Source organism: Vanellus vanellus, assembly GCF_965231255.1.
Source record: "Vanellus vanellus genome assembly, chromosome: Z".
Taxonomy (NCBI): domain Eukaryota; kingdom Metazoa; phylum Chordata; class Aves; order Charadriiformes; family Charadriidae; genus Vanellus; species Vanellus vanellus.
Window position 1 is genome coordinate 57,147,698 of NC_138908.1, and position 26,597 is coordinate 57,174,294.

The 26,597-nt window shown below is 38.8% G+C and overlaps 2 protein-coding genes across 2 annotated transcripts; both read right to left on the bottom strand.

Moving 5' to 3' along the window:
• Nucleotides 1-3,554: 3,554 nt before the first annotated feature.
• Nucleotides 3,555-8,877, bottom strand: MLANA (melan-A; the record flags this gene model as incomplete). The annotated part of the gene is given in 6 exon segments (XM_082497681.1): nucleotides 3,555-3,623; nucleotides 4,502-4,558; nucleotides 4,562-4,573; nucleotides 4,577-4,603; nucleotides 6,103-6,199; nucleotides 8,804-8,877. Coding segments are annotated over 6 exon segments (336 nt in total).
• Nucleotides 8,878-15,710: 6,833 nt separating this feature from the next.
• LOC309683664 (monocarboxylate transporter 13-like) lies at nucleotides 15,711-23,491 on the bottom strand (the record flags this gene model as incomplete). Its single annotated transcript, XM_082497988.1, has 4 exons — nucleotides 15,711-15,937; nucleotides 17,662-18,468; nucleotides 19,595-19,852; nucleotides 23,290-23,491. The coding sequence occupies 4 exons, from the start codon at nucleotides 23,489-23,491 to the stop codon at nucleotides 15,711-15,713; spliced, it is 1,494 nt and encodes a 497-aa protein (XP_082354114.1).
• Between the last annotated feature and the right edge of the window lie 3,106 nt (nucleotides 23,492-26,597).

Here is a 26,597-nt window from a genome sequence, read left to right on the forward strand (position 1 = left end):
CTTGCAAGCACTTTTCAGCTCTAATTCAGCAAAATAATTCATCTTTAATTCAGCTCTAATTTCAGCAAAATAATTTTAATGAAATGGTGTGAACACACAACAGTCTTTCAGTTTTGTGGCACAGTTTAATATGCAGTCAACAGAAAACTACAAATGAACAAATGCCACTTCTCCGAAGCGCAGAGGAACTCATTAACCTTTTTCTTTACATAAGAAGTGAAAATAAGTTTGCTTTTAAAGGCAAGAAAATGTAGTCTTATGTCACATAAATACATGGATATACACCAACAAGGTAATGGATATTTTACCAATATTAGACCCAAACATGAATCAAAATATGCTGGCAATATTTTATTTAACTGAAAAATTACAAGCATTATGGTTAATACTAACGCAGTTCTTGAGGCCGAGCTAATCTGTCTGCATCCCCAGCTGCAGCTGGTGTTAAGCCAACCGAGATCGCTGAGGTGAATGTCACTGGATTATCCTGGCAACCAGCTGCATATGCCAGTCCTGTTATACTGGCCTGGGGACACTCTAAGAAACCAAGTGCTTCCTGCGGAAAGTCCGTGGTGCTTTCCTTTATCATAGCTCTCTGACGTATGCAGTATATATATTGTGGCTCTTGGGCCAGGGAGTGTGTGGTTCAGTATGCCAGGAAGATTGCACTTGTCAGGACCTGCTGCATTTTACCTTTGTGCAATGGCTGGGATGGCTGACTAATATTCTGGAATCTTTTAAGGCTACGTGGAGGCCTGTAACCTCACTCAGAAGTAAATGATCCAGCAGGATCATACCAAGAATCCAAACACATCATCTAGTTGGACTAGATGATCTCTGGGGGTCCCTTCCAACTCTGAAACTCCGTGATTCCGTGATTCCATGAACACAGACAATGCAACTGCTACTGCCATTATAATTTACCAATCTGATCAAAACACCCTGTATTAATGAAAGGCTGGTTTTCAAGTTGTTCATTGCATCTGCAAAGGGGTTGCATGCATAGCTATAGAGATGTTGCTGAGGTCCTCTTGTACAGATAAGCTTTAATAACAGTTTGTCTAATTCTCTGATGGAAACAGATTAATGCAGACCAGTAGCAAGTAGAGCTTCGTTCTCCAGCTATGACCAGCCACCTCTCTTCATCAGCAGTGTGACTGAGTGTAATACAGAAAGGATATAACATAGCCAGTCTTGCAGCAGGCGATACTGGCAATTAAGAGGTCTCTTGCTTTGAAGTTCTGACCTGTCCTGTATTGCTGGTTTTTAATGGATTAGCAGCCAGCCTCTCCAGTGTACCCTCACTGGGTATAGAACCAGATTTGAAAAATTGCATTTGTGAGGGTGTTTAGCATGAGTGATGGAGCTTCCACCTATATAATATAGTACTCTATGAACCTCTATTTCTTGCTCTTATTTTCATGCACTAATTAAAATCTGAGACCTCCGTCTAACTGGATCTATAAAGAAAGAATACTGCTTTCACAGGAAGAAAAAATGGGAGAACTTTCTAAAAACTAAGGATAGGTTTCCAAGAGGGCTTATCTATCCTTTAAGTATCTATAAATGACTGTCAAAGTTCAGTAGTTCCAGTTCTGGCTGCTGAGCAGTTCCAACAATTTGGCCTTATGTAGGTCTGGAAATAAATTCATCTTTCTACTTAGTCAATGTTATCTTCCTTGTGAGCTTTTGAAATTGCTAGTAACCTATTTAATGCTGATACTACTGAAAAATGTGTGGGATCAAGTAAAGCTTTTTGAACTCTAATCACTTCACTCTTTATAGTAATTAATCTTTATAGAAATTACCTTTTTTCTCAGCCATGAATGTGTATGTGAGTTCCATTCAACAGTAGTAACACAGACTTTTGAAAGCATGTTGCTCCAGGGTAGAGAGTTTCAGAGTACAGAGTCGCTAAAGTTCGTTAGCCTCAAGCTTTAGTGTACCAGTTCTGCAAAACATTTAGTTAGCCATTGTGTTCTACATCTCTGGCATTTACTAGCTACAACCTGGCATTTTGTATATTTTCCTGTGTATTCTTCTTCCTGTCGCTAAAGAAGTCCACAGATTTTTTTCCTTAAAGCTGTACATCGGAAATGGCACATGTAGGACATCTTTTTAGGTTAAAGTACCTCTCTAAATTTCTAAATAGAAATGTCAACTAAATTTATAAAAATAGATGTATTGATTATAAACTTTCACAGCAATTACGGATATTTATTACCTTCTAACAAGCATTTAATTTTACTAATCTATATAAAAGTTTTTATTACAAAAGAAACATTTTTAAAAACCTATGTCTTATTATTTGTCACCATGTATGGAGCTCATGGTAGGCAAGTAAACCTGCCATGTATTTAAAGCTTTTTTTTTGTTTTAAGGTGTTTATATATGCATATTTAGTGACAAATAACTGGATTCTTTACTCATAGCAGTTAATAATTGGTTTGTGATAATAGTTTTCTTCTTTAACTACTTTTCATTTTAATGAATGTTGTACAGCTTTAGCTGCCTCCTGCTGTGAGGTATGAGGCCTTGTGTATAAATTTGTTGATCTGCATGTAATCTTAAGTAATAATCTGGCAAGTAAGTAGTAACAAAAAAGGCTAAGTAGACAATAACTGCCAAATGTATATAGCCTGATTTATGCATATCACAATTCTTTGTTTTCTGTTACTGCTAGTGTCCTGTCAACATGGAAAAATTAACATCTTGGAGTCTGCTGTCTTCTATATTCTTCAAGGAACATGAGCTTCACACATTTTCTCATATTGTGTCATCATGTTACAAACAGATGACACATAAAGCCCTATATCTACCAGGTTCTTTTGCTTTCTCACAAGACTGCCAGAAGGAAACTAAAAGTGATTGTCATTATATCCATTGACCAGTATGAAATAATATGGACTTTAAGCAGAAATTCCTATGTTGCCTGGATCATGTTTTATGAGGAATTATTTCATTACAGGTACATAAACAAGTAATGTGAGGTAAAAGCCTGTTATAAAACATAGTTGCCTTTTGCAGGTTAATTTTAAAACTGGTGGTAGAACTGCTGGTAGGGAAAGTGTTTAGTCTTTGCAACAGGACATGTAGTCAAATGATTTTGTCCATTTTAGGACAGAATCTTGTACAGTACATTCTAGGGAATAGTTTATTTATTTCCTTTTTAAAGAAAGGGATAGTAAGTGGGGAAGATGAAAACAAAGGTGCCAACACTCTCTACTCTGGTTGATATTCAATGGTATGTACTTACTATTGGTAGATCTATGAAGGACGCAAGATGCCCAGACTTGAGTATAGTGTATTCATCTGAGCACAGGATCACAAGAAATTAAAAAATTAAAAGCACATTCAGATTTATTGAGGCATTTCAAGAACCAGTTCTGTAAACTAAGCGGGAATAATTTTCAGCAACTGCTAATGAAAGCATGTGATTTTTTTTTTTTTTTTTTTTAAGATTTTAGCTTTAAGAAAGTTAAGCATGTGCAGGAAATTAAGAAGGAGCATGAAGAAATTGAATTGGTATGTTAAGAGTTTAAGATTCCATGTCATCATGGTGAATAAGGTGGTGGTGACTGATCTGCAGCAATTTTGTCATAAGCTGGTGGAGCATCAGGTACCTATGGTAAGGAAAATGGGTGTGAAAAATTGAAAAAACAATTGAGGAACAAAAAATTATATTAAAGATGCAGTGAGCTATTTGCCTTCATATCAGATATGGTACTACAGAGCTGAGCTCATTCATTATGTCTTTTTTTTTTTAAGGTTAGTTTTTGCTAATATGTTTTTTGGTTTTGCATCAGATTAAATTAATTCTGTTTGTATCATTCATCCAAAGAGAATTTTCAGTGTTATAAAGACTGGTATTTTAAAAGAATCTTGATGCAGGTACATTGTCTTATTTCCAATGTTAACAGGTTGGGCAGCGTATTTAAAATTTGCTCTAAAAGCCATTTCCCTGTTCTAAAACTATTTAAACACACCCATAAATTGACATATAAGTTATTTTAACTTTTTTTAAAATTCAGGTTTGAATATTCATCTTTCCATAATGATTAGAGTAGCTAAAACCTTGAAGTTTTGTAACATTCCCTGACAATCCTTGTCAAGCAATAATGTACCAGACATGGTCCATTTGTTGTTTGTCAGAATGGCCGAACATCTATTAAGGACATGTTTTGTTTATGCAGTATACATCAGCATTCAGCTGTTACATCATTCTAGTAGATTGCATAACAATCATACAACTTAAGAATGAAGGTATGTGAAAGAAGAGAATTTCTTAAAAGAGGAATCCTTAATAGTAGACTTAAAAAAAACCCTTTTCACAGTAAAATTTGTGCAAAACACTACTTTTTAAGTTAATGTAGAGGCACTGAACACCCAATCTAGAGAGCACACCCCAAGAACAAACTCATCAACAAGTGACAGTTTACGAAGATTGTCTCACCATGTCCTGCTATGTGGTACATAAATGAAACTTTGAGTTGCAACTTACCACAGATTTAAAGTTTCTGTACTCCTGCAGAGCCATTTTGCAGTCCAGTATTGTTCCCTAACCTACCACGGTTCATATTGTGCTCACTCTAGAGCCTTTGCTCTGTGATAGATCATGAAGAAATATGGGGAAGATGAAAGGGAGAAGAGAATGTGAAGTTGGAACAAATTATGTGTCATTTAATATTTGACAGAACTTTTACAGTATGTCTTAGAATCTGGGATTAGAGCCAGACACAACGCCATCAAGTAAGAGAGAAAATCTACCTATCACTTTTTGCTGTTTCTGCTGAGACATACTCTCTCTCCTGTTTTATCCAGTTACATTGCCAGAAAAAAGAGGATCACATTTTTTAGGTCGAGGACTGCTGCAGGAACTGCCACCTTCTCACGTACCTGAATGCTTCCTCCTTTTTATCCCACCTCTTTCTTTCTCTAGTGTCCAACCTCTTTCTTTTCCATTTTTCCACCATTTCTTTTGTATACATTCTGTACCAGTTCTCCCCTTGCCAAAAAGCCTAACAAAAAATTGATTTTTCAAAACCAGAAAGCAGCAATCTATGATGAGAAGTAACTAAGAAAGAGATTGTGCTTTTTGCCAAGATGTAGAAAGCAGACATGAAAGAATCCTGGTTTTCTTTTTGAAGGTTTTTCTGAGTATTACCTTCATTTTTGCAACATTTCACTATGAAATTTCAGGTTTTATGTATTCTGAGAGTTGATATGTGTATTGGATAGATCACTGGAAAGGTAACAGGACAAAGTTGTCAGAAACAACAAAGAAATGTTTTTGCTGACTTAGATGAGAGGTATATTTTTAAATTCCAAATGGTCACATCTTTTTTGAAATACTAGGATAACTAAAAGATATTTACTGTAAAACATATAACTGGATAATGCTTTCACTTTAAAGGATTAAAAGTGGCCTCCCTTTCATAGGAGAGAAAGCAGAACTTCAAAGATAAAACTTTGAGACTTCTAACAACAGATGTTATGAGAAGAATTATTCCTTTAAAAAATATTTTTAAGAGACACAAAGTAGAATTTTTTAGAAGCAGTATTTAGAAAACAAACTTTAACCTGCCCTGCTTCTTTGTAAATCTAAAAATGGCAAGTCAACTTTTATACAAATAAATCATGCATCACCCATACATGAACTTAATATTTACTTAGTTACTTCTAACAGTTATTTTTCTCTGCTTCCTAGATTTACTCTAATAATATCTGTCCTTATTTAGGGGTAAGTCTTATGAGTAGTAAATACATTATTTTTATTTAAATTAAAATACACAGAACACATCTTGGTTTTGTGTAAATATTAAATATAATGCTTCCTAGAGATAAGTTTTTCCACTGATGTATTATGCCAAGTTGGTCAACTGGCTTCATCTCCCTGGGCTTCTGCTTCCTCTTACTCCTTTGCCTGAATTGCAAGTTGTGTTTCATATCATGTGTTTTCACCTATGTGTATGTCAATGTATATATCGCCTGAGGTAACGATGCGCTATTACAGACTCAATGTTCTCTGCATTAATGTAATGCAACTAATGAGTATGTGTTGTCAAAATAATAGCATGCTAGAAAGTGAGCTGTCATGCTTACCCGCAGACTTTTATAGCCACTACGTCTTGTGTAATACCAGCAGCCAAAGATAAGTAAAATCGCCAGCACCAAAATGAAGAGTCCAATACCCAGGGCTCTGTCGGGAAAGAGAAACAAAATAATTAACACCAGAACTGAATGTATTCTTCTGGGAGCAAGAACGATTAGAACGAAAGTTTGTAATGGTATCCTTTCATGAGAGGAAGGCATGGAGCAGAATTTACCTCAGAAAATAGACAAAGTATCAATAACTTCAGTCTCTGTAGATTAAGCAGTTAGCTAAATTCCCTGCCAAGTTCCCTCCCAAGCATTTTAAAAATGAGGAATATATTGCTTCTAAGATAATAATCTACCAGTGACTACTGCTTCTAAAAAAAATCCCCGCCTGTAAATCCATCAAACAGCATTGTGATGTTGGAAGAGAATGTGAAATTAATTAAATGCCACACCTTGCAGAGACACAGCTCATGTTTATTTGTTAGATTTCTCTAGGCAGCAAGTGTTGAGAAAGTATCCTAATCACATCATGTTGCAACAACTGCTGGTGACAGGAGGATTTTTTGGATACATAATACACTACACAACCTCAAAACCCGAGTAAGAAACTTTGAATTATTCATAAAGAGCTCTATAATTCTTTAGTTCTTATTCCGTGACATATTAGGCACAGTATTGATGTCCTTGGGTCATATTAGGGAACAAAGGTTTTGCAAACTGTGCTATAAGACATCCTTCCCACTCTTCCCATGGGCTTGGGAGAAGTAGCACAGTTCTACTAGTGAGAAAACAAGCTGACGGTAACTGCAGCTGAAAGTAATTGCAAATTTCTTAGTCAAAAACCCCTTCCTCCTGTGCTAATATCCTCCCTATTAAGACATACAGAATTCACTCCCCATTTTTTTGTTCTTGGCGTGTTGAGGAACAGAAGAGTCTGCAAAACACTGAAAGGGAAAAGAGGACAGGAAAAAAAAATTACCATGAGTCAGGATAAATGCATTCTAACATACTTATATCTTCTATCCAGTTGCCCTGATGTAATTGCCACCAGGCTTTTCCACTCAGACTGAAGAGTGGGCTATGTGACTTATCAGAGACCTTTTATATCTATTTGTTATCATTTCCACTGACTTACAGTCCCATGAAGGAGTGTTTCCTTGCAACCCAAGAAGCCTGAAAGAAGACGTGAGCAGATTCATGCAGCAGAACAGGCTGTCTTTTTGTCTGAACTGCCTGTGTGCTGTTTGAAGCATGAAGCCCCTTGGGGGCTTTTCTTTTTCATGAGTATCTAAATCTTGCAAGTTGCTCCTGCCCCTTGAAGACCTTATGTTGGCTGGAGATCTGTTTAACCCAAGCCTACAGCTCATGGCATTCACTTGTTTCCTGTTGCAGCCGTGTTGCAGCTGATCTTCCAAGTTACGAGATGGCTCCGCTGGTTTTGTTACTGGCCCCAACACAGTTAAAACGTGGAGAGACCACTTCTCAAAGCAACTGCTACCTTTTCTACCTTTTGAGACTGCTTTCTGCTTTTCGTGTACTCTGTAGTTTTAGCCTTCCATTAGCCTGCATCCCTCACAGAATGTATGTCATTTCTGGAGTTGGTGATTTTAACTGCTTTTTAACTGTTTGCCTTCTAACTCCTTCCGTACCTATTCAGAGGCTGGTATGAAAGGTGTGTATGCAATTTCTTGCAATTCCAGTTAAAGTTGCAGCTGTGCTGTTAGGAATCTGTGCTTATGTCTTGAATGCTCCTTCTGGTACTAGAAGGAGAGAGTCATTTTTCCCTCGCGTATGTAGAAAAACTGCTTACGATTGCAGCCACTGGAATTCATGGCAGTTAGAGGTGAGTGTGCCCAGTTTCAAGTGCTGAGACTTGACTAGCCAGCTTTTTCTTTTGGGTGACTGAACTGCTTTGGAAGGACTATGAGAAGAGCCTCCCCCTTTCTTTGCTCTCTGTGCCCAGGGATGAACACGGAGAAACAAATATCTTGCAGTATGTGTGTGGAGGGGACAAGTCACCAAGTCTAGGGGACAATAAACCAGTACCAGAAGCGCATTCCACATACAGATATCCCGTGCACATTGAAAATATTTGTCTAAAGTAATAACACATCACCAGTGGGACAGTGTCTCTAGTAATCCAAAACCCAACATATTTTATTGTAAGCCAAAACTAACAAAGTATTAGCTTGAATTAGTTCTGCTTAAGTGGAGTCTCACCCAGAAACAATTTACTGAGAGTCACATTTGTGTGGCATTAATGTCTTCATCTGCTTTTTGATGGTATTTTACCATTTCTCTGGGCTTTTCACTTACATTATTCTTTAGGGTGGGACAGTGTCCCTTTGAGGTTCTAAAGAGAGGTTTGTGGATCTGGAGATAAAACTTACTGTAAAGATCACCTGGCAACAGCCTCAAAAGAAAATTCTAAATAAGCCTCAATAAGCCTGGCAATTTTATTATAAAGGTTAATGACTTGTGATCATATGATCAAACTCTAGACTCTTGAACTCTGCAATCCTGATTTTTCTTAACCATTGAGGGCTTTTTATGATTCTGCAATGACAAACATTAGAGACAACTACAGGATATCTAAAATGCACTCCACCTATATACAACAGTGACTTTTTCTGATACTATTTTGTACGTTTCTTTCAGTGTGAAAACAGCTTATACACTAACATAGGTTTTGCTTTATGCTTACTCTTCTGCTGCAAGATAGCTGTGTCCTTTCCCTCTGAAAAAGTTGCCATCTGGATGGTGGTAGTTTCTGGGCATTTTGAGAGCTTGGTCCTGCTCAGATCTACAGGGTAGAAATACAGTGCCTTAGTGCCATAAATAATTTGTTAAGTTTAAAGCATAATGTTATCAACTTTTTTGTTTCAACAGGAGCATTTTAGGGAGGCAGAACAATCTGATATCTTCAGAATCGAGTAGATCCATATACATATGCAACTGCTCAAATTTAAGGCAAAACTCAAACCCATAACTATAGTCTACATTTAAAGAGCTCCACTGACACCAAGGTATTTGCACCGGAGTCCAACAGCAAAGAATTTGACATGGTCCCTTTAGGTAATAAAGATGGCAGACTTCTGAAGTAAAATCGCTCAGGAATATAGAAGGAAAGGCCATTTACCTGGACAAGAAAAACTATTCAGAAGAAGAAAAATCAATGTTGTCCTTACAAGTATTTGTTTCTTTATTTCTGTTATTCCCTGAAAACGCTCAAGGACCAGGTTTTCAATCAGTGTAGACTCTCAGAGATCTGTCGATTTTCAGATGGTTATACTAATTTATGTCTGCTGACAATCTATACATAAATGCACAGGGAATTTGTATTATAATCTTAATTTCCAATCTTAAGGGAATCATTACCCAGCTAAAAGCAGTCTGAACAGTTAAAAATCTAATTGGCCAAATATAGAGAAGGAGAAATCCACAAGTAATCATGTTTCTGTCATTTAAACAGCACAACAACAGATCCTACTTGGTAGTATCCAGCTAATTGAACCACCTTACACAGGTAAAGTATAAAACCCAATGACTTTACTGAAAAGAATTCTAGCCAAGGAAACAAAACATTTTCAGAGTTTGCTTAGAGACAGTCAGGCCCCTTCTGAAACATAATTTTGAAGCAACACAGAAAATTTTGGGTAGAATAAAAAAATACAAATCTTACCTCCTTCAGACCTGTATTCTGTCTGTTAACTGAAAGGCATGTACAGCTTTCTTTTCCTTGACTTGGTCTGTTTTTTTCTTCTTTGATCTGTTCTCTTATGACTATCACGAGTTTAAATTCCTTTCAGTGCAGCTTCTGAATGCATTAATTAGCATGAAAGAGGCAAGGAGACAACTTTTCATTTTCTTCTTACTCTCTGCCTCCTTCCCTCCTAATAAGCAGCTCAAAAAGCTGTTATTTCTTCATTTATTACATATCCTCTGAGAAACGGATCAACACCATTTTACCTGCCCAATCAGTACAAGTTCCTAGAGTGGGCAGACTACTTCTAAATTCAAACGTGTTTTGGTTTAAGGCTGATTGTTTTGTGACAGAGAGATGCTGTTTTCACATGTGTTCAACTATAGCTTTGTTTACGCACACTTTTTGCACCATCGTAACACTGTGGAAACTAGTGTAGTTTCAACTCATAGATGGATGCTGCTATACTGTGACAGAAGTGTCTTAAATTAGGGCAAGTACAGTTTATTTCTGTACTGGTAAGCGAATGCTGCAACAAAAAGAGAGTCTGTCCTGCGGGCTGCAGAACTAACAAAGCCTGGTTTCCTATGGATTTGTGTGAATTGCCTGTGCTCATGCTGCAGTAATTCCATTTACAACACCAGCCAAGAATTTATGGTGGACCAGCAGTGTTAGTTACTGTCAAAAAAAAAATATATATATCTAAGAACCGTGTCATTTGTCCCAATGAATCATTAATTTGGGGCTCTCTATTTTGCCATGGATATTTTTTTTAAAGTTTGAAGGACTCAAACTTAAAACTTTGATATTTTGCTTATCTTTGAAGCTGTGAACCTGGCTATAAATGTGGTTGAAAATGGCTGACAGACTCAAAAGGGAAGAGGAAAGAACAGATAGTGTGAGAGATCAACATCCATTTCCTTAGGAAACCAGATGAAAAGTCTTAACATCAAAATTCTTAGCTAGTGCAGGGCTGGAAAGAGCCAGAATATTTTTTTGCTTGTGTGCCTAATTATGGTAAAAATCTGATCTTTCTGTGGGTATTTTTCCATGGTGGTTCCCAGTGACAGGACCAGAGGCAATGAGCATAGACTGAAACACAGGAGGCTCCAGCTGAACATCAGAAAACACTTTTTTACCGTGAGGGTGACTGAGCCCTGGCACAGGTTGCCCAGAGAGGTGATGGAGTCTCCCACACTGGAGATACTCAAAAGCCATCTGCACGTGTTCCTGGGCAACCAGCTCTAGGTGGCCCTGCTGGAGCAGGGGCATTGGACCAGATGATGTCCAGAGTTTCCTTCCAACCTCAACCATTCTGTGATTAACACTAGAAGGATCTAATTGTTTTTGCTAGACCCATTAAAGTTTTAAACAACATATTTTTTGCCGAGGGCAAAAGAAAGGGAAGAAGAATAATGAACATTACTGAGGAGCATAAACTTGCTTATTTGGCCAAATGGTTCAGTGTTTCTCTTATATTATCTCAAATGAACTCAATGGGAGGTGAAAGAGACGCGGGGAAGGTTTCTGTAGATACCCATGTGTTTAAAACAGTAAGTGTACACTATCAGTGTCTTTCAAGTTCCCAAGAAACATGCCAGCCCTTGTGCAGTACTCTGAAAATGTCGTGGAGCTCATTATCATCAAATCATGTGTTTTCCTCAAGAAAAGCTTCACTTCTGGGAGAGGATGATAACTGAAGGTTACTGTTTGTTCTTGTCAGAATCAAAACTGAGACATGCAAAAAATCCATGTGATACTAAAACCAGTCTCTGCCCCTTCCTTTCCTCAAGTAATGTGGAGGGCAAAATGACAACTGCTGGAATATTTTCTGTACTGAATGAATCTCTTGTTAATAGTATAACAAGGAAAGGAAAAAAAAAACAACTTTGTCATGGATCTGTGGTGCCATCCAGTATGTAAGTGCACAAAGCCGCTATTGAGGATTTGGATGATGAGAAGGGGAAACACCATGTTCTGGTTCTGATCTCAGATTTTTTTACAAGACCTTCTTTTCTCTGAAGTGGTGCTGCTAACTCTGCCAGTGTAAAGTCACTGGAATTGAGGTATGGATTCCACAGGTGTTCTCTTTCTAAAGATAGAATTTCAGGAGGAGAAGAGGATGGAAGAGGAGTATTTAGGAGAAAACCCAAAGCAACCCAAGCCTTTTGTGATAGCCAGCAGCCTGTGGCAAGCCTAGGACACTGATGAATCTTTATGATAGGTATGAAATGAATGCTTCTAGTGTAACTGAAAATAACATCCTTGACCTTTTAAAAAGAGTAGCAGTTGGTTTTATGCTGTTAACAGTGTGAGTCTATCTTTCTAGGACAAGACCCTGGGATCTTTGTTAATTTGTTTATTTCCCATAATTGATAATCTTTATTTTTGTCTGGCATTTGAGGCGTCCTACAGCAGGCAAAGCAAAGAAACATAAGTACCTTGACAACTGATTTAGTAAAGGCTTTAGTTTTGAGTTTTATGGGAATTTCAGTGGAAACTCTGAAGTATGTCAGCGCTAAATCTACATTAACAGTAACACAGTACAGTAAGAGTGAATGAGATTATACCCATTTCAGTTGGTGCTGAGGATTCTTGTCTCTCCATGGTTCAGGGATTTACTTTGAAGTAGGTATTATCTGGCTTCTGGGGCTGAACAATTCCACTCTAGGCCTGATTTGGAGCTTTTTGAAAAGAAGCTCTTCCTCAAATTGCTGCTACCTCAACTGCAGGCACCTACAGGAAGCAACATGCTGTCCTGTAGACTGCCTTGCACAGGCACCATTAATATGTTTGTCATCCTGAAAGCCTGGTTCATGCAAGTGAGTTCCAAGTGAAACTGTGGTCCTTAGTGTCGCACCCATCTCCCTCTGCTCCATCCCTGAATAATATACAGTAAAGAAGGAGTGGTGGTCTTAATCCTGTAGCAACTATGCCAAGAGGATGCCACGAATGCAGTGGTGCCTGTGTTCCCGCACTTTGTTTTTCCAAAGAAGAAAGATTGGATAGCTTTCTGGCAGTGTTTTTCTTTGCTGCCACTTTGTCCATGGTTGACTGGAGGTTCTGAGCCCAGGGGATTGTTCAGATTTATGGGACTTTCTCCATGAGATGCAGGATGACCAATCATGGCTGGAAAGCTTTTGGATGCACTTGGGCACTATCAAGGCAAGGCAGACATGACTTTCCTTGCATGTAATTTCAGGAGGCCATACCTGGATTCAAGAGAATGGTGATCCTTTCTAAAGCTTCACAGTCCTGTTTCTACCCGTGAGTTGCTAACTGGTTTGGGGTGAGAAACTCTTTGCTGGTGAGCTGCTGATTTAGGTCTCTGAGGCCATCTCAGAAACTCTTTGAAGAAAGTGAATATAGGCAACACTGACTACATCATTAGCAGCTTGGAACAAAACAGCCCTTTGCACGTAATCCTTCTAGTAATAGTCCCGTGAAATTTAATTTGAAATATTGCTGCTACAGCTGAAGTAAAATCAGTCCCAAAATGAATACGTAGTCATCAGCTGACAGAGTGTCCAGGTGACTAATACTATTCAGTGCATTCAGCAAAAAAAAAAAAAATAATAAAAGAACAATTATTCATTTCTCCCTTCACAGGGTCACAGGATCCTGTTAAGACTGGTGGGGGGCTGGGAAGGTTTCTCCTCTACCAGGCTGCTCAGGGCTCACCCAGTCAGGGCATGAAACGCCAAGGATGGAGACGGCCCAACCTCCCTGTGCTCCCGCCCCTCCACTCGTCCTCATCTCCAGCCTGAGCCTCTCATGTTTCAGCTTGTGCTGCTGCCTCTTGCCCTCCTGCCACCCACTGCTGGGAAGGGCCCGGCTGTGCCTCCTCCATCCCTTCCACCAGTGCCAGGGATGTTGCTGGGTGCCCCGAAGCTGCCCCTCCTCCTGGCTGAACCAGCCCGGGTCCCACAGCTTCTCAGTGGCCCTCTGCTGAACTCAGTCTTGTTTATCAACTTCTTTCCTGTACGTGGTGCCCCCAAAGGGATGCACAACTTGCAGAGCAGATGGGAATAATCACCTATCTTGATCTACTGTCTGTGCCCCTGTTCATACAGCCCAGGATGCTACTAGTCTTCTTCTCAGGTGTCAGGACATACAGAAATGGGTGACAAGGCTTGTAAATAAACCACAGGATTTTAACAGAAAGTCAGAAGGGGAAACTGCATCTGTTAAACATCTCTCCATTTCTCTTCTCCCCACCCCCAACTAGTCCCCTTCCTTTCGTTTTATAAAATGAACTGCAGAAGACTGAGGAATAATGCTTTCTAGAAAATTCTAAGTTTTTCAATTGACATGATTGAAAAATATTTTGTCGGAAATTTCAGGAACTTGCTACAAGACTTTGCCCACCCAGCTGTGTGCCTTCCAATGTGTATTCTGCAATCAAGCCCTCACAGATAGTTGATTTATTAGTGGTTCAGATAATTTCCTGTAAGTTAAATTAAATTTTTTAAATAATTGTTATTCTTATGAGGGAACAAATAATTATTTTAGATGAGTGATTTATGTTAAACTTGGCTTCACACATAAAGTGTTTCAATGGTAAAAAAGTCAGACTTTCATAACTAGAGCAGCTGTGACATTTGTAATAGTTTGAAAGCTTTTAAGTGCTATGTTTTTTCCTTTTACTGGTTCTTTTTAAATGTAATACAGCCCTTCCTCCCTTCTTTTACATTCTCTCTTCTTCCTGATAAAATAAAATAATAAAAAAAGTTATTTGGATACAGACTTTTTTTATTCTCACAAATTGAATTATTTGCTCAAAGAACCTCAGGATAGTTAAAATGTGGGACTAAGTAGGGCATCAGGAAGTCACGTAGTCATGCCACTGTTCTAAAACACAATTGAATATATTCAGATTCTCATGTCTTATCTATTCTCTGATATGTCGATGTTTTCAAGTTCTTCCTATAGTCTATTTTTTATGCATAACAGGCTACAATGAAGTTTTTTCCCCATTACAGAATTCTGGTTTGCTATAAGTTATATCAATTACTAATTGCCTTAACAAGGAAAGGAATTAATGGTGTCTTCATTATCAGCCTATTATGGATTTGAAGGCTGTTCTCATGCTCTGTACAACCTTTTGTCTTCTAAACCAGACAAGCTTTCTTTCTTACACTTTTTTCTTTGCACTGTGCTTTCTTAACCTTTCTCATTCTTGTTCCACTTAATTCTTTTCAACTTATGTACCTCTTCCAGTTAAAGCCTTGCAAGCATAATTATCTCCTTTATCTTACCACACCACAGAAAGACATTTACTACTTTTAATGTATGGTTGAAGTTGGGACTCTTTCTCGGTTTGAAGTGCACTGTAGCCTTAGGTCTTCCTCTGTTATTCATCAGTCCTTCTCCATTTTATGTGTGTGTATTTTGCTTTTTACTTCTGATATTTGGCACTGCCTTTCTCTCTGCTGAATTCTGTTATTCATGTAACTTTCCCTATTTATCAGGTTTATTTATTCATCAGATTCAAGCGCTGCTCTGTAGAGTACCTGCAAAATACCGACCACTGCTTCCCTAAGCTAACCATCTGTTAGCTCATGCCTCTTCCTATTTGATAGTGATGGCTGCAGTCTGTATTTGGTGGGAGAGTTCCTATCTGCTGCCCATACGCTTCATGGTAATTTCATTTAGACCATATTTTCCCTAGTTTGCTTGTCATGGCCCCGTGGGACTGAGTTGAAGACTTGTATAGTCAAAACGCAACTCCAACATCAAAATACTATGATACCTTACTAGTGTGGTTTGCTTGTAAACTAATGACTTTCTTCCTCTGTTTCAAACATTCCTATCCAAAACTTCCATCATTTTATAAATCCTACTAATATTGAGTTTGGAGAAAATAAAACACTTCCATATGTCCTGAAATGTAAGATGGCTGATGTAGTCACACCATGACATCATGTTCTTGATACCTTCTGTTTTGAAGTTTCAGGAGATGGAGGGAAGGGTAGGGTAACATTGACTTTTCTGGTTTAGTAATAGTCTGGCTTCCTCTTTCTTTTCTCTGTTGGATTTGATCTACAGTAATTAAAAATCCAGCTGACAGGACAAGAGTGGCTCCTGCCATGTAGAAGCCTGCTCTGTAATCTCCAGCCATGTCCACAATCAGACCTGGAGAGAAATAAAAGACAGCAATGTGACTGATAGAAAACAGGCTAATGTGAATTAGCTCAGCAGTGTGAACATATCCTGTCACAAAGGGAGTATGCTGGCTACACACCTGTCTTGCAGCTTTCTACATCATGAGTGCATGGAACATCACCCCACTATAGCATTTTAAAATTTGAAACACAAGTCGTGTCTCATTTACTTCGCATATGTGAATTGCTAGTAAAAAAATTCTAAACAGTTTGAAGCACTTTCCAACCTAAAACATGGCAGACAATGAAGGTAATGGCAGGAAAAACCCAAACTATGCAGCTTTGTATCTGAGTAGCCCCATGTTCTGTGATGTAGCAGTCATCAGTTGCTGCAATTTGGACTATAACTCTACAGCATGAGAGAGATTAAAGAAGGACAGGAGAAGCCTCTGCTGGAGGCACAATTGGAATGGTAGTGTCTGCTGCCCAGTGGGTACGATGGCAAGTTCATTTGTGGGCACGATGGCAGGTTCATTTGTGGGCTGATAAAGGCTACTTGTTTGGTGTCCCATTGGAAAGTTTGTCCACATTTAGTGTACTCCCTAGTCCTCGTTCCAATCTAACATCAGTACTGTTAGGCAAAGGAACTCTGAACCCAAATCTTTTAGATTTTACTTTCAGAGTAGGAGGGGAGAGCTCCAGAAGCACTTATGCTTCCCTCTTCTTCTATACCTTCTTTTTAGCCTACTATATATACACAGAGGGGTCACACTGATCCCCAGGTAATCAGTGCTACTGACCAGCCACTATATAAATGTCTTGTTATCTTTATATTTTTTTCAGATCTTCCCAACATACTTTTGATACCTTTCTGTCTCAGATTCTCTATAAATCTTCCTGTTTCCTATAATTTTCAAAAGTGAATTGTATTTACTTTTGTATGAAGTTCCAGTATTCAGTCTGACCCATTTGCAACCTATTAGTGGTGTCATTACCACAAAAGTCACTGTAGTGCATGAGCAGTGGTCTTTGGATGACAATTCAGATCCACATTTTACAAGTCACATTGGTCATTTTTCTGCCCTATCACCTCGTAAAGTCCCTACAGCTTGCAGCTTGTTTGTCTTGTGTTTTTCCAAGATGACTTTGTCTCGTTGCCAGCCCATAAATCCATGTGCTGTCTCATTGTCTGCTCTCTCTTCCCACTGTTTTTATGTGCTGCCTCCCCCATTTATTATATTCTTTAGTGCAAATGCTGTCTCAAAACAGCAGGCATCTCTGTGAATATCTCCTTGAGGTTCACATAGCCTAACGTTTCAAGCTGTTCAATTTGACCTTCTGCAGAAATCCTCCCAACAATACCAGCATTTATGCAACATCACTAGTCTCAGATTTCAGTTTCTTCTCTGACAGTATGGATCTGCTTTCAAAGGTACGCTTTCATAACAAGACAGTGGGAGTCCATCAAGTGGGATTCTGCAAGATTCAGGAAGCAGGAACATCACCATGCAAACCCTGACATTCTTCCCTCCTTTCATGTTGAACAGGTATCTCTAAACCCATAGAGAAGAGAGGGAGCAAGACATTTTGGAGAGGAATTAAACTGACTATTTGGTTTTATATATACCGAGGGTCCAGATACCCCTGAGCTAAAAAAGAGGGAAATTTGGGTCCAGATCCAGATTTTTTCAGTTTAGGTTACCATTCCCCTTTCTTCTTGTAAACTACATTTGGCAGAGTACCATCTTTACTTACCAGCAAGAGGAGGCCCCACAAAACCTCCAGTGCTTCGAATGAGCATGAAAAGCCCTAGAGCACTGTCAAAATCCGGCATACCAACAACATCTGCCAGCACTGTAATGTGAACGGCAACTGTTGTACCAAAGAAGAATCCATAGAAGCCAGTGAATATTGCCAAGGACAGGTAATTGTTAGCCAGTGGCAACAGCATCAGGGAAGTACTGATGAGTGTAATTGTCATTGTCAGCAAATGAACGGTTTTGGTAACGTGGAGATTGGCATACCAGCCACATAGCAGTCTGCCTGCAAAGTCCACCATAGCCAAAATGGACAGGAGGGATGCAGTCCATGATTCATCTATTCCCAGGCTGTAGCTAAGTGGAACTAAAAATAACGGAGGAACAAAAAAACTCATAGCAGCTAATAAGCCAAAAATGGCATAAAGTACAAACTCTGGTCGCCTCACAAGCATCCAGTTGAAGGTTTTGTGTGTGATGGGAGACTTATCTTCTTTGTCTATCCTAGATGCACCATTGCCAGGTGGTGTCTCAGTTTCAGAATGGCTAGCCTCAAGGAGGCAGCGGCTTGTCAGGGGTCGCATCAGTACTCCACAGACACAAATATTGAGTTGGATGCCACCTATGATCAAGAGGGCACCTTTCCATCCATATTGACTAATCAACCACTGGAAAAATGGCCCAAACGTGAATGCAAAGGCACATTCTCCAGCACTGGCAATAGCATTGGCCAAAGCTCTTTTCTTGGAGAAGTAATGGCTAACAATGCTAATGGCTGGTGTCCATGAAAAGGAAATCCCAAGTCCTGAAAAACACCAATACAAATAGCACCAGTTAGACACTATGGAGGTATTTTGTGAAGGTGGAAATTAAAGCAGTCAGTGCTCCTACATTTGCAAAGTTAAAAACTGGTAAAAGAAAAACATTTTTGTTCCTGGCAGAAGCATGAGCTCAGCTGTACTATGTGTAAGAATATATTTGTGGTGTATGTTCTGTAAGAATAAGCTGTATGTTCAAGCCAAAAAGCAGGAGTATTAACTATACACTATTATACTCTCACTGTGAAAAAGAAAATAAAAAGTTGGTTTGATGAGTTTGCCACTGGGTGCGAAATCACGTGGCTGTGTGGTTGAAACTAGAGTCAGAGCACTCATGCTGTTCTAATTAAGGCTGGTACTTGATCAGGTCGCTGGGTTAAGCTGAGCTGTGTTCAGGGTAGAATGTGAGGGAGGACGTGAAGGAAGCTGGTGTATTACCTCTATTTGCTCTTCCTTTTCTTGCCCAATTGCTTTAAGCAGGCTTCAAACCTACTCTAACTAACAGTGATTTTAATGGCTCCCTAGAAACTATTTGGGAGCCCCGGACTGCCAAAGGGCTCAAATTCCAGACATTTTCTCAGGCAACCAGCATGGAACTGGGAATGGTTTACTTTATTCCCTGCCAGCTTCACTTCCTGTTCCAGGAAAATCTGCTAGCTGTTGGAGACAACTTTCTGGCCTGTTTTCACCTAGAGTAAAGGAAAGGATTGGGATCAACTGAAAGCCTGGCCCCCTGTTCAAAACATAAGACTATTTGATAGAAAGTAGCAAAATGTGGGATCTCTGTGTCCTTGTACTTCAGCACCCTTTAGGTTCTTTAAACCTTCAAGGAGCTTTTGGCTCTGAGTAAAAATTAGAACACTTTTCATTTTCTGGTTGTATATAATTTGCAGGTGAAAATTACTAACACCTAATTATTCACCTTCATTGTCATTGTAGATTTCTAGCACAAATTCTTACTTCCTGAGTGGGACATGAAGGAAATAACCTTTAAAGAGGATTGCTGGTTCTAGTTAAAATAGAAATCAGATTTTAAAACTCCTACCATTAGCACCATCAAATAAGTGCTCTGAGTTGCTGGTGAAAGAAACGTGTAAAGCCATAAAGTCATACCCTGTAGGAAGCCAGTCGTTGCATACATCCAGACCATGTTGAGTCCAAGAAATCCCAGAGCCATTCCTGAAAATGCCAGGAGTCCTCCAGTGATCACAACTGCCCGATGAGTGTATCGTACACATAGTGAGCTGGCAATAGGGGCTGGATCAGCAGCAAAATAGGAGAAAGAGAAATACGTTAGGAACATTAAGCTGATTGACAGGACTGAACAATTAAATAAAGCATTTGGAGGAGAAATGCCCTTATGCTGCTTGTCTCAAACAGGTCTAAATTCTGCTGAACAGGTGGGGTCAATTGAGATTTTAAAATTGGATCACTTCTGATAGGGAAAATAATGTCCCTGGGGCACAGGTTTTAAAATATATTCAAAATATGTGGATTTTTTTTAAAGGGAGAGAGCATTTCAGTGCCTTTCTTGTGGAACTGTTCTACTGAGCTTCATATAAAGTTAGACCCAGAGTCATAACAGAAATCCGTGTAGCGTTTTAGCAGAAAGTGAAATGCCAGCCATAGAATCTCTAGGTTAATCTATAAAAATTGTATTATTGAGAATATATTATTGATACGGCAGGCATGAAAATTTCTGGAGAAAGCTAATCCTTATTTTCTGGAGCTTTGCAAAATCATTCATTCATGGAATTGCAAATGTTTTATAAAGGATCAAAACCTGAGGTTTATTTTTAGGTAATATTTTTCCAGGAAATTTGCATTCATCTCTTATTTTTTTATTTCAGTGGTACAGTTTTTCTCAGCAGACTGCAAGAACTCTTCAACACATGAGGGCAAAGTTGCACCAGGTACAGCTCTAGGTCTGGCTTGGTGAAGCAATTCCAAAAACAAAAGCACTGGTCTCTAGTCACCGTGTGGAAGCACCTGAAATGTTAGGGATATTTTTGCTTAATTAAGAAGCTGTTATACTGCCTGGCTGTTTTTCCATCAGCATTACAGAGTTAAGATCAAGATACCTCTCACGGAAAGGCACACTCTGTTCTGGGGGGATAGTTTCAAACCCCGAGTATAGGATTTTTTCTAAATAACCATGGCCACTAGAGGGATCCCAAGTAACATCTGACACCACCAGTTCTCGGTGGCATTTCGTAATGCAAACAGGGACTCAGCTCCCTACAATTTATTAATATTCTGGAAATTGGAGTTCAAAGATAAAATGAAATATGGTTAACGACGACCATGCATATGGTCATGGTCTGTAAGGTACAGTGGGAGGGATGAGACAGGATAAAGCTTATACAGTTGGAGAATCATATGTATACGATGAACAAAAGAACAGAACAGTAGAGTCAGGATTACAAGAGAGATCCGTGAAAGTGCTTAAAGACAAGAGAAAGATCTGCAGTTGGAGCAGAAATACTACCAAAAAGCTTTTTTTTTTTTTTTTTTTTAAATAGAGAATGAGGAGAAGAAATAGGCAGAAATTGAATATGGGGTAGCAGGAGGAAGAAAGAAGCTAGCCACAGAACTCAAAAAGGAGAAGATATCTAGGGTTCAGAGTCTGAAAGGATAAAGGGCAATACACAGAACAATTACAAACAGTAGAAAGGGATGACAATCACAGTGCAAACAGAAAGGTGGTGGGAGATGTACATCAGTACCAAGAGAAGGCCTATGTGTGTGATGGGGAGAATCCTTGCTGTGGTAAATTGAACAGTCTGTTGCAGGTGCAAACCCCAAAAGTAGAAGCACATGCTCTCCTTCCACACAAGACACAGAGCTGCTGTTGAAAGGATCCAAATGGGAAAAATTAATAATTCACTGATCATCCTTCATACTGAGCCAAATGACACTGAAGGTTTCCCAGAGGAACATATTAAGAAAGACTAAGCCAGGCCAGGAAAGATGCTCAAAGAACTGGAGGCTCAGATGTTCTTCAGCAGAAAGTCTTCTGGTCCCTATAAATGAAGCAAAGGCAGGAGACAATAAGGAAATTACCTAGTGACCTGAGACATTATGAACTGCTATACAGAAGGGTTTAGGAATGTTTGGCCATCGAGCTGTATTCTCTGAAAGATTATTATTTTCATAGGATTTCAAAGGATGAAAAACAATTTCTGCTGAAAATTATAGCTGCCTTCTTTGAATTAGGCCTGCCTCACAGCTGGCTAGGCAAATACAGTCTTGCTGGTTTAAACTTGATATTATTATTTAATATGCCCTATTCTTGATACATTCCTATATAATGTAAATATACATATATGTAAAAAAAAAAAAAAAAACCTAAAAAAAAAAACAACAAAACTAACACAGGACTTTGAGTTCTTTTATCTTCTTATGTTGGCTTTTTTTTTCTCATTAAGTTCATATGACAATGACAAAATAGTATCACAATAGATCAGTGATATGTATAATTTGTAAACCAAATTGATAGATTGCCATCTACTCATTTCTGTAGTCTGTGAAGTAGGTGGAAAAGCAAGGTTTTTCATTGATTTTTCAATTCATTATTTCTGCCAGAATGAAACAAACTCTAATACTCTAATCAAGCATCAAGGCTAGCGTTTTATGTAAGTGATTAAATCTTTTCAACGCATGACTTGTTTTATGTTTTTACTTGGATGTTGAATTACTGTTTTGTTCTGAATACATTTTTCAGAGAAAGATCAATTGCTCAGGATCTTTGGAAGTACTGCAATTACAAGCAATAATACTCATAGGTGTGGACTGAGTAGGATGCATATAATTATATAGTGTCTATGCAATGAAGCATCTTCACAAACAAAATAATGATAGCATTTATTACGTAAGGATACTTACCTATTGCAATTAAATATCTATATGACAATATGTAGAGCAGACTTCACAAATTCTGTACAGTTCCTGCCTGCACATGTTTGGAATCCTCACCATAATTATGAAGGATCATCAGTTTACAAGACCACAAACAACTCTGTAGACTACTAAGTTGAGAGTCAAAAGCAGTACGTTTGGTATTTTTCCCTCCATTGTTTGGTGAGATATGGTATTCGACCTGATCACATAGCTCATTGCCTTTGACTGGAATAGTTGACTTTCTCTTCCCTTACTCTCTGCTTGTGTGGTCTTGTCTTTGTTATGCTCTCTATGAGTAAACTGATTTTTTATTTTTAACTCGGTGAGTTTTCTGTTAGATCAATGATGTGGAATCATTCTAAAGGGCAAAAAAGAGAGCCAGAACTGGCAATAATGGAAGGAAGGGGGATCTTGGTGAAGACAAAAAGGAGAAGCATGGGGAAAGCAGGGCTGAGAGTCACCATTTTGGTAGCAGATGGCCTATCTGCTAGGCAGGATCACAGTCCTTATGTCAAAGTACTTTGAAAAAGTGACAGTCACTGTGAGATCAGTGAACTTGCACAAACTGGTTTAAGAGCATGACCCAACAAGCTCTGCAGTTCTTAGGATTATCTCCAATGAGTTTGATTGAAAGCCTGTAGAAAAACTGAATCATGAATCTAGGTACACGAAGTTCTTCAAGGCAATCAGATTCCTGTGTATATAGAGTCCTCATTAACACATTCCATGTTGGAGGCTTGGATACATTTCTATGAGAGGAAGCAAATGCCAATTATCTGTAGAGACAGACGAAGGAAGTATTGTCCTTACATGTTTTCATTTTATGTTTTTTTTTTAAGAAAGCTCTTCAAAATTTCTTGAGTAGTTAAGACATTAAAATAAAGAGCTAGAGGAGCACTTCTACCTACCTCCTAAATGAAAGATGGCAATAGTTACTGATGTGATCCAGGAAGTGGTGCTTGCAAGTTCATCAAAGTGCTGCTGGATTTCAACAAAGAACAGACCAAAAGTCTTGAGGACGGCAGCAGTGAGGCCCATCACCATGAAGGCTGACACTACCACAACCCATCCATAGCCACCATCTGGTGGATTACTGTCTTTGGCCTGCATCTTTTCTAATTCTCAGATCTTCTCTCAGTTTTTTTTTTCCGGGGTGGTAGTGATGACGGTGAAGATTTTTAACAGATCTGCAAATTAGTAGAAGGTGTAGTGTTAAAGAAATGAATTAAAAGATTCTAGGAATGGCTTACACAAGTAATTACTAAATTAAAATACAATACACATTTCAGTCGTTTGCTTGAAAATGTTATCTGGGAAACAGATGCCCCAGGAGACAGAAGGCAGAGTAGAAAGCAAAACAAAGAAAAAAAATGAAGAAAAGAAAAATATTCAGGTAAGGAGGGCAGAAAAAAAGAAGCATGCAGATGTGAAAATAGGAGAGAAGACAACAGAAAAAGAGACGGTGCAGACACTAAGATTTTTAAAGACAAGCCCAGGATCCTACCCATTCTAGTAACTTCAAGAACCTTATCCCATGCACTTTTCAAACAAACACATTATAGGAAACAATTAGAAAATTAAATGTCTGACAGGATACCATACTTTCTAATGGTCTCTGGGCATTGCAATAAAATTCACAAATTTCAAAGCCATCAAGGCAGTTGTTTGTACACATCAGACTCTTGTCATAATTCTGTGTATGGATAAAGCATAAGTATATTCGCTAAATTGCTCCTATGAGTGGTATCACTAGTGTGACAGAATATGAGGTAGGAAAAAAGAAAAGATTCCTAACCTTAAAAGGGCAGGAAATCTGTCAGTTTCAATCTTGTGCATACCCACATAAAAGGAAATAAAGGGAAGCTACTTCACTTATCTGGAAGTCGGAACCCAGTGGACTTTTCATTCCTGAAATGGCAGCCTCTCAAAGAAAGATTTCACCTTCTATTTGGCAAATACCAAAATGACATTTAAAACCAAAAGAATTCAAGTTGAAGGTATTGACTATGGGATCCTCTCAACCTTGATACTGTCTATTTAATCATTGCATAAGATCCAGGAATATTGCAAACCTGTTTTTTCTGTTTGTGCTTTGTCTCTAAAATCCCATGTGAAGTTGCAACTTTGACTAAAGAGTGGGAATGTATAAACTTAATACTAACTCTTGCTGTTGTCGTAAGCAATACTCTAATTCAGAACCATGACAATAACTTCTTAGAAATTCCAGTGGCAATAGGTCTTCTCCCTGTGTAAACAGGATGCGTGTAATCTCAAAAATGGTATTCAGCATGTAACTGGGTGTTACTCTGGTCTCTGAGGAGTGTATTAGGGAACCAGTATTAGATATGGTACTGGACATCTGAACACTACCTGTACACTGTGAAACTTTGAAGCTCTCTGCCACATAATACTATGGCTACTAAAACTTTACATGGAAATATTAGATAAATATGTGCTGTACAAAACTATTGAGGATCACCAAATGCTTAAAAATGGCCCCTGGTTCAGGAAGTCTCCAAGCTTCAAATACTCAGAAACTGGGAAGTATAACTTTATGCTTAAGTCATTCTTAATCTTAAACATCTCCTTTTGGCTTGAACCAATATAGCTGGTTTTAGAGTGTGGCTACTTGCAAGGAACACTGCGTAAGAATTTTAGGGTCTTCAACATATGAGCATTTATAAACATTCATGGCTCCAGCACCGTAAGGCATTTTTCCCAAAATGGGGCACATGCTTCCTTGTGAAGGCATCTTCATAGGCAAGCACATCTTATTAAACACATAGCTGAAAAAGCATATTTTGCCTTGGAAGTTTTGTGACAATCTTGGTGTAATCACACAGTGCACAGAGGACATAGGATCTGGCTGAAAGAGGGAAACATTCCTACTTTTTTATTGTTACTTTATGGACACTAAATTCTGAGTGGGCATGTTGTACAAAATGCAGGAGACCAAAAAAGGCACGGCACAGGAAGCAGTTAAGAGGAGAATGTGAGCTAAAGATGGCTAAAGATGTAGTATACTTATATTAACCTCCCTGAGTGCAGCTGGGAAAGATGAGGGTTAAGGGAATCCATACCACTAGAAGCCATCCAGTACAAAGCAGCAGTCACTAGTCCTGTGATTTGCCCCCCCTGAGGTACGTGATCTCAGGAGGACTTAAAACACTGAAGCAGGGTGGGGGAAAGAAGCCATGAGAGCCTTGTAGGGATCAGAAGCAAAATAATTCTGCTGCCATGTGTCTGGATCAAACTTTGGTCTAACATGTGCCACTAGACACATTTGCATGACAGACATAGCAGACAGATTAATCAGTTGCACAGGGTCCCAAACAACATCCTGAAAATCTTAAAACTCAGCCACAAGAGAGGGAGGAGTGCCTTGTGGTTGAGGTCTATATTGAAGGAATCTGGTTTTCATTCCCACAATTTCTGGGTGAACTTGAACAAGTTGCTTGATTTTACTGTGCCTCTGTTTTCTCAGTTGTCAAACGCAGTTAGTAGTTTCAAAGGTCACGAATTTTGTGAGGTTGAAAATGGTAATACTTGTGTTAGTGCTCACATACTATATGAAAGTACAGAAACTAGAACAAGCTGTAGCCATATCTTCTTATATTGCTGGACTCAACTGGCATGGTCATAATTTGTTTGGAGGCACTGAAGAACATAAAAAAAGATGCAACACTCAGGCTAACTAAGCCTGCCTAGGCAGAGTGATACTGATATTACTGCACTCTGCATGGACATGCCTGGGCAAGGGATTATGATTTCTGCCGCAAGACAGATAGAAAAAATCCTGCTACTTACCAGGCAGCACCCAGACTAAAACAGGCATGATAAAATCTACTACTTCCTGACACCACCCAGCACCCTTCACCTTCATTAGGCAAACTCTGCCCTAGGACGAGTATAAATCAGGCCCTTATGCTCACAGGACTAAACTGAATAATCTTTTTCTTGACCACAAATATATCTGTTATGTCACAGCTCAGAATTCAGCCTCCAGTCTCTTTTAAGGATCACAGTCATACATTCAACTCTAAAATGAAATTACTATTTCAGTTGCATGATTAATTAATGAGGTAGTTATCTCCCAGGAGCCCTAAAGATTTGAAAGCAGTGCAGCTACATACTGTAGGGAATTGCTGGAATGCCTGAAGAGAGTAGAAGAAAGTGTAGATGTTGCAATGGGTGGACATGTTGGGTTTGACTCCAT